Raw genomic sequence first — 11,216 nt, forward strand, 5'->3', positions numbered from 1 at the left:
GCTCACCCTGGCTCAGTTGTCCTGTGGAACAACGACAGTCCATTACCTATAGTTTATCATCCTGACAAAACGTGAGGAATGTGGATGGTAAAGCACTAACAATTTCACCCCTGGTGTTTTGTGCTTTTTTCTCTCTATATTAAAACCGACAAGATTAACCCAAACGCAAACTGTGGAGCATAGTTCAAGGGGCTATTCAATCCGTGTTGAATGTGCATTTGTTTATCTACAAAAATAAGAATTTCAGACACAATGGAAGGCAGGCTGGCTTATATATGGTATTGAATGGACTGTTTAAACAGCACTATCCTTTGTAGTTTTTTTTATCAATCTCTGACAGGTCCGTATTTATTCAGAGCCTGACTGTGGTGGGGCCCACGTATCATAGGTTATCTGGATATTATCCAGCCATTCTTTTGTATCAAGTCAATCAATACCAGGAATTCAGCATTCTGCAGGGAAAAATGACATGGGAAAAGAAAAATGCTTTGCTAACTAACCAGTATATGGTGCACAGGGAACAGTCCCCCTAGCCAAAAGAAATTAATGCTCGGCTGAAATCTTCAACAAAGTCAGTGCAATTCATTGTAGAATGCCACACCAATACAGCCTTGCCTCTGACATGGGCATCCTTTTAGAAGAGGCAACTATTTGATTCTGGCAAAAACATCACGCTCCTTAAAGCTGTTCTGCTGAAATGTTAATTGGAAATGAAAGCTAGGCTTTGCTATTCTCTGCCGAGTTGGGGTGGGGGGTGGGGGTGGCGGAGAGGCTGAAACAACCTGATGGGCAAAAACTGAGGCAAGCCTACCAGCGCCTGTGCATGAGATGTGGGTGACCCACCTCGCAGGGCCGCCGCTAATGTTTCAGCACACAGAACTTCTTTTGATTGCTGTATAAACTCTCGGGGATGGGAGCAGCAGACAGTGTGAGTCAAGTAGTTATGGAGACAGTGAACTTACAAAGGATTTTCTGGACCCTGCATCCAAACAGCTGCTCACGCTCCCTATGTCGACCACCTGCTAAAAAAGCTGACCTCCGAATGAAACAAATCTAATTACTGATGGCTGCTTCATTACAAATGAATTGTTCCACAGTTCATACGAACTGATGTGAAACTTCCATGCATTTGATTACCTTCCTGCCACATCGCATCTACTGACTGAAACTTTTCCCTGGAAATAAATACGCAACTTCCCCAAATAAAGCAACCCCTTGGCACGAGGGGTTTTTATTCATTCTCCAACTGAGAAAAGGCTCTTTCATATCATTCCTCCAGGAAGAAATCTTTCTGACCTCTCAAGCTAGCATTCACAGTTGCATACTTTCTTAAGTAGACCTTTTCCAGGGACAAATTATCCAGTCCTCCAGGCAAGGCATTATCATGACAATTTTAAAAGAAATTCTACTCTTAAGGACCGGAGCCGTCATAGCCAACAGAAACCTCATCAGGGCAGGGAGGCAGGCTTCTCCAAAATGCAGGCCTCCAGCAGGTCTCCACATCTGTGGCCAAAGCACAGAAAAACAGTAATCCTCATCATCCGGACGGTGGGTAAAATACCAGTCGCCTGCCCCCACCCCAAATACAGCAGGAAAAGAAGATATTGATGTCCATGGTGGGGAATAATCATGGTTCTACATTTTTTCCCAAGAAGGTTATTTCTAATCTTCCTCCGGGATACACACCAAGGAGTAAACACGGAGACACATAGATACTGAGCTGAGCAATGGACGGCTTAATGGGAGTTTCTTCCGACAAGATTTAAATGTAAATATTAAATCCTGGTGGCGGGGAGCAGGGGAGGGGAAGCAGCCTCCCCAAACAATCCGTCAGTGAAAGTGCAAAGTGGAGCGGAGCAGACAGCCCGGGGGGAAGAGGTGAGGGCTGGCGCCGGCAGCATTGCGCGTGGAAGAGTGACCTCTGTAGGCGCAAATCGAACACTGGCTGGCCTCTTCCCTGCTCGCCCAGCCCCGGCTCCTGGACCGCCTGGCCCGGACGCCGGCTGCTGCACGCCGGGCTGAGCCCGGCGCCTCCCCGCACCACCCGCTGCCTCACCACTCCGGATCTGCGCGAAGATGTCACCGCGACTACTTTCTCAACAAATACAAATCTTATGTTAAGGGAAAACAGCAGTCCCTACAAGACCAGGCGGATGGAAGGGGACCGCACGGAGTAACTTTTAACGGGGAGCAGTGTTGCAAAGTGCCATCTAGCATCATGCAAGAATGTGTTTAATCCGATTTATCGCTGTGACGTTTCTTGCCTTTGTAATGGGGAACTCTTGGTAAACATGTTGGCAGATTTGAAATTTATCACTTTTAAAAGAGTGGATGCAATTCTTTAATTAAAATGTGGTTTGTAAATCAATCCCTCTTCTCTTTACTCCTAAACCCATGGCCAACTTGCCTGTCTTCAATTAGGCCATTGGTTTTCCTTCTGATCTCAAAGGCTTACTCCAGGAACCGGCCAATGTTTCCACACTTTCCCCAAGTTTCCCAAGGCTAAAATCCCATGATTCTGTAAGGCATTTCTGGATCTGATTCGAAATGTATCCCAAGGAGGAGCTAATACGCAGAACTGAATGTACAGGTAACTAATTAGGAGTCACCGCCCGGTATATTTAGGGAAGAATCGCCTTTTCTGAATTCTAAATGTGTCGTATGCTGGTAGCTCCCACTGAAAGTTAATCTTCATGAGGCCTAGCTTTCTCCTAGCTACACTGCTTGATAAAACCAAGTCGGATCCAAGGACCCCATTTCTACACAGGCTTCCCAAGCGCCAAGGCTTCAGGGGCCGTGTCGACTGGGCAGGGCCTTAAGCTTTTGCAGAAAGCGCCCTTAAAATCAAGTCAACTAACAGGACCGCGCAGAGTTCGGGGCCACTGGTTTAGCAACGGAGGGAGAAGCCGACGTGCAGAGAGCTCTCCGGGAGAAGCCTAAGGCCCGTCTCCCCGGCGGGGAGGAGAGGGCTCGCCGCCCGAGTTCTCCGGTGGAGCTGGCGAGCTCCCCGCGCACCCTCGGGCAGGCGGCGGGGGGCCGAGGCGCGCGGGCTCCGGGGCGCAGAGGGCGGCGGGGGACCGCAGGCTCCGTCCCCGGGGGCGCGCTCCTCTGGCCCGGGCTCATCGCCGCCGCCCGCCTGCGGGGATCTGACCGCGCTCCGGCGCTCCCAGAGAGCGCAGCATCCCCTCCTCTCCCCGCAGCCCGCCAGCGCCTGCGCGCCGGCCAGCCCGGTTTGTGGCCATGTTCTCCGTCCTCGAAAAGAAGTGAGGGTCAGGTACCGCCATCGGATACTTTCCCGGACGTGACAGCCTAGCCGCCGAGGGCTTTTTAGCACCCCCCCCCCGGGAGCTCATGGGGGAAGGAAGGCGGGGAGGGCTCCCCTTAGAACCAGAGCACGGGCTGGAAAGCCGAACGAAGAGTTCCACCAAGTAAAATGTGGCGAGGGTGGGGGCCAGGGAACTTGGGGTGCGGGGAGCCGGGGTTCCAGACACAGGCTCCGAGGCTCCGCGGCTCAGCCCTTCCTCCCGCCCGGAACGGCGCAACGCGGCGAACCCCCAGGCGGGGACCGAGGGAGGAATCGCGGACGCCACTTACTTGGAGTTCGAGGAATTCCAATAGATGGGCTCTAAAACTATCGACCTGGAAATGGCAGTTCTGCATAAAACCATCAAAACTCCCCAGCAGTACTTCCACACGGAGTCCCTCCTCGCGGCCATGGCCAAGCCGCTCCCAGCTCCGCGCACTCCGGACGACGGAGGGAATGGGCGCAGGCCGGAGCCCCAATCCTCGGGGCACACAAGGAGGAGACGGCAGGCAGCTCCGGGGCGCGCCGAGCAGCTCCAGGCGTCGCCGAGGTCGGGGGGCGCTCCGCTCGGGGCCCTCAGGGCGCGGGGCGGGAGCGCACGCGCGGGGCGCGGCGGCGCGGCGGGCTCGGGGCTCCGGGGCGCCGCGCCGGACGCAGCTCGGACGGCAGGCTCCCGTGTGGCTCCAGGGTGCCGGGCGCGGGGCGGCAGGGAGGGCGCGCGGCCGGGACACAAAGGCGGAGAGACGACTCGCGCTGGCGGCGGACGCTGCGCTCCGAGCGGGCCGCCTCGCACTATAGATCCAGGGGGGTGGGCAGCGGCCCGAGCGCGCGGGCGCCGCGTCGGCGCGGTTCCATGTCCCGGAGCGCGGAGCGGCGAGAGGCGCCTGCGGGCGCGCGGGAGCCTCCTCGGTCTTCGCGGCTCCCGGCCCGCGGAGCAAGCAGGAGGGCCTCGGTCCCCGCCGCGGGCGCCGGACGCGCGCGGGCCTTTGTGTGCGGGGAGGGCGCCGGGACCGCTGTGCGCGCGGCTCCTAGCTCCCGCCGGCGCCGCCGTCCCCGCCGAGGAGAGTCAGCGCGGCCGGCGCGCTGTCAGAGCACTATAAACGCGGGGCCCCGCCCCGCGCCGCGCAGCCCATTGGCCTGCGGCCCGGCAGCCGCGCGCCGGTTGGGCGGCCGACCCGTCCGTCATCCACCCCCGCCCGACATTGGGCGCCGCGAGGCGGGGCGCCGGCTGACAGGTGAGCCCCGCCTCCGGCTCCGGGCGGTGGCGCAAGAGGAGCGCAGCCGGGCCCGCCAAAGACCCGGCCCTGACGCTTGCACCGGCGCCCCTCAAGCGTTGGGGTGGGGACGCTGTTCGGGACGGTAGAGAGGGGAGAGGGGACAGCACGGGGCCACCTGTCCCCGCGCCCAGCACGCGCCTTCATTTGCCGGGCAAGCATTCTAACTTCAACAGAGAGACAACGTCGAGGGCGAAACTTTCCCTGCGGAATGGAAGGCTTTTCCCGCGGGTCTCCGTGTTTTACACGGAGTGTGCCCTCTGCGGGATCGGCTCACACCCTGTACGCGCATCCCTTCGCTGCCCCCAGCAGCCGTCCGAGCGTTGTGTTTCACACCTGACTTCGGTACCTAACGTCAGCTCAGGCCCGACCAAAGTCAACGGGGGCCAGGGATGCAAACGACTCCTGGGGACGGGGCGCCAGCTGGGCGGCCGACGATGGGTCCTGGCCCCGCACCCTCCGTACCTCGCTGCGGGCGTTCCCTGAAAGTGTCGCTGGCCCGGCCGCGGGACCTTCTCCTTAACTAGTCTCTGGGACACACTCACGCCTCCCCAAGGTGACCGAGAATTTAGGGTGACGGTGACAAATAACGCCCAAATGGAGAGGTGGCAGGAATTCTTCACTTTGGTTCTCGGCAAGTGCTTTCCCAAAGAACGCCTTGGACGCGCGCCACCGCGCCGACGGCTTCCACGGACCCACAGCGCCCACTAGCGACCTGCCTGACTTCCCTGCGGGCGAGAGCGCGACGGCCCGCCCACCCGGAACCAGACCGCCTGGACTCAACCGCGCACCGAGTCCGCGCCGGCAGCTCCTGAGATGACGGACAGCAGGGAGGACTCGGCAGAAAGAAGGCATAGTACCCACGTACAATTGTTTGAATAAGAGGAAGATACGCCGTATACCCCCAACATGCTTTAAAAAATTTTGTGTACTCCAGGATTTCTTTAATGTTTCAGACGCAACGAAGCAGACGGTATTCCTGCAAGATCTGTTTCTTTAGCTAAATTATCTACACTACATTTAAAAATATACATGGTAAAACATCTTGTTTGGATATTTACCAGTATTTCCTTCACTCTTCTTTATAACCACGTTTGAGAATGTTTACGCCTTAGTAAGTATTCCTTTTTGGCAATACTAAACAAAAGTTGATGTACGTTTCCACTGGGAATGTAAAAGTTTTGTTAAGACTAGTTAAGATCGAAAACACTATGGCACGCGAGGTACCGAATACATTCATTCATATTATTCCGGGTAAATCTTTGAGACGAAAACTATTTTATTTTCTCTAATTGCTAGTTTTAAAATAAGCCTCCAATTTGAGGATTTTTTTTTTTTTTTTAAATGCTCAAATACTGCACACCAATTTGAAGTCACGGACTGATTCCCTTGAAGACTAAAAAACCAGGAAGGGGCAGACAGTATTATTCATAACTTTATCACAAGGGTTAAAAAAGGAGTGGTTTTAACAAATGTCCTAAAACATTTACGGAATTCGTTTGAAATTTAATGTAAAGCTCGTGATTTTCTAAAAGAACTAAAACCGAAACAATACCATCCGTTTCATATTTAGCAAAGTTATTTTGTGAAATTTAAATGGTGACCTCTTCGCTCCCACATCCTCTCTCCAAGTAAACTAGAGGAAATAAAGGAAATTTGCATGGTCTGAAAATAACCCTGGCTTCCATTTTTAGTAAATCAGATATTCACACGTCCAAAGCATTTTACCTTGGGTAAAATGTAATGTAAAACTTGTTTTTAAACAAAGTGTGTATTTGATCAAAAAAATAAAATCCTACACAAAGATTACCACTGTGTAACTAGGGTGTGAATATTTATCAATTTATTTTCAGTAAACACGGATCATCTGTAGAGACTAGGTGAAAAACATCAACAGTAACAATTTCAAGGTGAAAATGTTCCTCTGCTGTTTACCATAATTTCAGTTCCGTTAACCTGTGAAGGAGGAGAGGGTCGGGAGCCCCTGCCCCCCCATCAAAAATCCTTGTGTAACTTTGGACTTCCCAAAAACTTAACTACCAATAGTCTTGTTACAGAACCCTTACCAATAACATAAAATCAGTCACCACATATTTTGTTATGTGTATATTCTGTATTCTTATAGCAAGCTAATGTTAAGAAAAATCTAAGGAAAACACATTGAGACCACTGTATTTATTGAAAAAAATCCCTGTAAATGGAACCACGATTTCAAACCCAAGTTGTCCAAGGGGCAACTGTAATTAAAAGCATCATCTCAAGTCATTTGTGTCTGTATCTGTACATATATGCCAGGCAGAAACTGTTACATCAGCATGTTACAAGACAAAGTTCAAACTTTAATGGATGCCAAACCAAAAAGAACCTAATCACATCAATTTGATACATGTTTGTATTTGGATTTCTCTTTATGATTAAAATTGTAGGAAGAAACACAGTTATTCCTGAAAATCCATAATTTTACCAGCACATATTTAACCCCACCAAAAAAAAAAAAAAAAAAAAGGAAGTTTTATTTCAGCTGAGGAAGTTAACTTCAACTACTTCCAAAGTTAAAGAAGAAATTTCTAAAAGTCAGGTTAAAACTTGGGGCATTTCAGATAGTCAATTATAAAAGTCAATAGAAATATAAATTTGAATATGTAACGAGGTAGCAAGTGTAAATTTCAGTTTAGAAGATTAAGTTGGCAATCAAGTTTACCCAAGTAAATGCACCTTGGTAAAGTCATGTTCCTGCCCCCTTGAATTCCTAAACATGCTTTGGTCTTTAGACCTTATGGATGTTTCTTATATATTCCTTGTATAGTAATCCATCAATTCTCAGATGTACTTCAAAAGACATCTCTAACATAACTTCTATAAAAACAAAGAGCAAAAGCCTTATCTAAATGTAACATTACAGAGAAATTACTGAAATTTGATATACATGTTGATTAAACGTCGTCCAAGCCATGAACTTCCCGTGTAGCTGTGAGCCTCTACTACTGTTTCCTGGCATTGCATGCGGTTTATTTCATAAAGGTCACTGAAATTTTTAGGACTCTTCTGCAAATGATACAGCTCAAATTACTCAAAGGGAAGACCTTTCAAAACAAGAGTAAAATAAAAGTCTTTTCTTAGTAAACTTTGCCATACACTCCTGTGTCATCTTTCTGCTTCTAAAATTCAGTTTACACGCATCGAAGCATCTTAATTAAAAGTATTAATTATTACACTGGGCTCTTGGGCCCAAAGAACATTTTTCCCAAGTTTAGTGACAACTGACCTTATAGACTAGAACAATATATTCCTTATGGAACTAAAATACTTCTCGACTACAGTAGTCATTTCAATTTCTAGTTTATAATCTATCACTGGTTTCACATTATTAATGCAAAAGCAGCTTATGTGGAAAGAGTACCATTATGGCTCCAACTAACTTGCGCACTTGGCATGAAATCTCATTTCCTTATTTGCAAACCAACAGGTTTAGAAAACCAGCCAAACTCCTGTCAACCTTCCAAGTTGGTTTAGGAGTTTGGTGGAGACAGATAGGTAGCAGCTGTGCTGTTTTGGTTTTACCACTCACAAACACTAATACTTTAACCTCTCCAAAGAGGATTCCCACTTCATGGACTGATACAGATGTGCTGTATATTACAACAAGTTAAATTCTGCTCTAAACACAGAAGTGGTATTACTGACAGCAATCATAAGGAGATTAACATCTACTGTGGCTCCATAAGATTATTTTTGCTCCCTCCCTAACCCACTTTACAGTAAGATGTTCAACAGCACTTAGAAGAGGCTGCATTATATATTCCTTTGTTAATTCCTTGCTACTTGCTTTTCAACCCATAGTGCAGTTCCAGAAGCCTGGAAAATGAGGAAGGAAACAATCATTATCCAAATGTATATAAAACCACAAACCTATTTTATTCTAACGCTCAAGGACCAGGTTTAGTAATCAATTGTTGTACAGACCCTCTTACACACACCCACAGCCGCACCCCTTAGGAATTCCTGAGCGACAGTGAAAGCTGCTGACCACTGAAAATTTTACTCCTTAACTTACTGGTTTCACATTAATACATCTGAAGAAAATATATGTGAAAAATACAACTGTTCGACATCCTCTGGTCCAACCACTGGAGGCTCTGGAAAAGAACACTCTTCGGCCTATCAGTTATATACAATATATAGATTAAGACCATGGGACCATGGGATCTAGTCCTCTGAAAACCAGTGACCAATCTGCTTCAAAATGTATTGTGCAGGCCAGGAGCAAGGAAGTGCAGATCTTCTGGATTACTGCACCAGTAGCAGCTCTATGATCATGCAAAACTGAATGCTAAAATAACACAAGAGTAAACACAAAACAGAAATAACAAGTATGATAAAGACAAGTAGGCAGGAAAATGGCAATTCAACAAATGAAAATGTAGGCCCTATTCTTTGGGCTTCAACACCCATTCGAGATTCCTAGATTGAGGCCCTTCTCCCTTTAGTAGTCCTTTCACTAATTAATAACATTCTGGTATTTGAGTGTTCATAAGACTCCTTCCTGGAGCAAGTGGCAAGTCTCAAAAATTAAGATATCCTGTCTTCAGAAATTCTCATGGCCAGTAATCCAAAACAGATGGACGGTTCTGGGTGTAAAGGAACAGAAAATTAAGGTAACTGAAATGAGAAACTCTAGTTAATAATAACAGCTTTGGAGAAATTTTAGTTAAGGGGCAAGTGGAGGTGCTTAATATAAAATGAGGGATCAGAAATGATACATAAGAGTTCAGCAAGCCAGGAGCCTATGCTTATTTTACTTTGGAAGATAAGAGGTGCAACATTACTGAAAAAGTTTGAAATCCTGGTGGCCATACAAAATAGCTGTGGGCATCTATGAGGCACGACTACATGGCTGGGTCGTTACCTTGAGCCGACTTCGCTACGACTTTGTAAGGGAAGCTGGAACAGTCAATCTTTAACTAAAAACCCCTTCCCCCTCTGCAAGCATTAAAGAGTCCTCACACCAAGCTAATTTAAAGGTTTCGTTTATACAATTGATAATTCTGCAAACTCCACAATAAAAATTGCAATAACTACATATTTTAAATACTGTAATAAAAATAAACAGTCATTAGTTACTGCTATAATGCATTAATAATAACCTAAAAAACAAATTATGAATAAAGGCGTGTTTAATAAATTAGGGAACATCTGAACTGCTAATTGGGAGAAAATTTGAACTTTTATAATACGTACACAAAGGCAGTGGAAACAAATGAAGAAAACAAATTAGTACACATTGTTGCAGCACAGAAAAGATTGGGTGTATTTTATTAACAATCACATCCTCTTTCCTGTAGCCTGGCACAGGAACAATTTCAATATCTGATGCGAATCTCCCGCAGCCGGCAGATATGGCGGGGTGTCACTAAGCAACTTACTGTGATTTCACACCATATGTGGCAGTAAGAGATTTTCAAAAAATTAAAAGGCACGCATAAGCTAATTTAAAAATGTAAGTCCAGGCTACTCTCTTAGATACAATGTTTATAACACTCGTAGAGCAAAACAATTTTTAAATAAACATTTCCCAAAACTTGAATATACAACCTAAGAACAATGGATCTGCACCAAAAAAAAAAAAAAAAAAAAAAAAAAGTTACATTAAAAAAAATCATGAAATAGAGCTAACCTCTATTTAAAGGTTAAAAAAGGATTCATAAAGCAACCTATATTCTTTAGGTAAATAAAGTGAATGTTTTAGAGTAATAGGTATCATAAGTCAGTTCTCACTACAGTTCATGCCTACTTAAAATTCTATCTTTAAAGATATTTAAACTGATAATATTGTTCCTTACCACAACAGACTCACTGAAGAGCTCAAACTAAAGCAATAGCATTTTTCTTAGCATGCACACACAAAATAATCTACCATTTAGGCATCTCATTAACTTCTGTTTTCACTTTGAAAGACTGATCAAACGGTCTCAAAAATATTGGAGAACATGTTCTCTACTTTGAAGACATGTTTATGCAGCTCAGGTAGCATTTTTAGATCCATATCCTTGTCTTGAATAAATGTTTTAATACCAGTAGACTTAAACATACGTAGATAACTGAGGCAGATTCTAGTGTAGTAAGAGTCATCCGTAAGGTATCACATGCAAAAACAAAAACTTGTAAGAAGTTTAAATGTGTTTGTCCCAAAAATAAACGTGCAGGCACCCTACATCAAAGAGGATTTGACTACCTTAGCCTTTAGTCAAGGTACAAAGCTAAGTTCTTTCTGATGGCCCACTTTGAAAATAATCTAAGGTTCTATACATTTTTAGAACCATTTTTCTTGCCTTCATTAAGTATAATTTGTGATCGTAGTATTTAATATCCTAAAACAGAGGCACAGGATTGAGAATTTAAATCTTTTTCTGGGTGCTTACTCTTTCTTAAAGGTAATACTGACGTCTTAATTGCCGTAGCAGCATAAGTTAGGTATTTGTAAAAATAGCCATTAAATACTAATACGTGAGGATATTTAATGTACATATAAATCCTATTTTAAAAGTATGAGGAAATATAGCATGGTTCTAGGATTCCTAAATTGTTGACCATCAAAAAGTAAACCACCCTCTTTAAGACTTAACAGAACTTTAAAAAAA

The 11,216-nt window shown here is 46.1% G+C and overlaps 1 protein-coding gene across 2 annotated transcripts in view; it reads right to left on the reverse strand.

Annotated features, from left to right (window-relative positions):
- EFNB2 (ephrin B2) overlaps positions 1 to 4,377 on the reverse strand; it is a 45,704-nt gene extending 41,327 nt beyond the window's left edge. Inside the window, exon 1 of one of the 2 annotated variants that reach the window (XM_043582757.1) lies at positions 3,595 to 4,377. In XM_043582757.1, the coding sequence (XP_043438692.1) occupies positions 3,595 to 3,716 (122 nt within the window). In that variant the 5' untranslated portion in view covers positions 3,717 to 4,377. The remainder of the gene's footprint in view (positions 1 to 3,594) is intronic. The other variant, XM_043582765.1, reaches the window with a different exon arrangement.
- Between the last annotated feature and the right edge of the window lie 6,839 nt (positions 4,378 to 11,216).

This window comes from Prionailurus bengalensis, chromosome A1, assembly GCF_016509475.1.
Source record: "Prionailurus bengalensis isolate Pbe53 chromosome A1, Fcat_Pben_1.1_paternal_pri, whole genome shotgun sequence".
In the NCBI taxonomy this organism is placed as follows: Eukaryota; Metazoa; Chordata; class Mammalia; order Carnivora; family Felidae; genus Prionailurus; species Prionailurus bengalensis.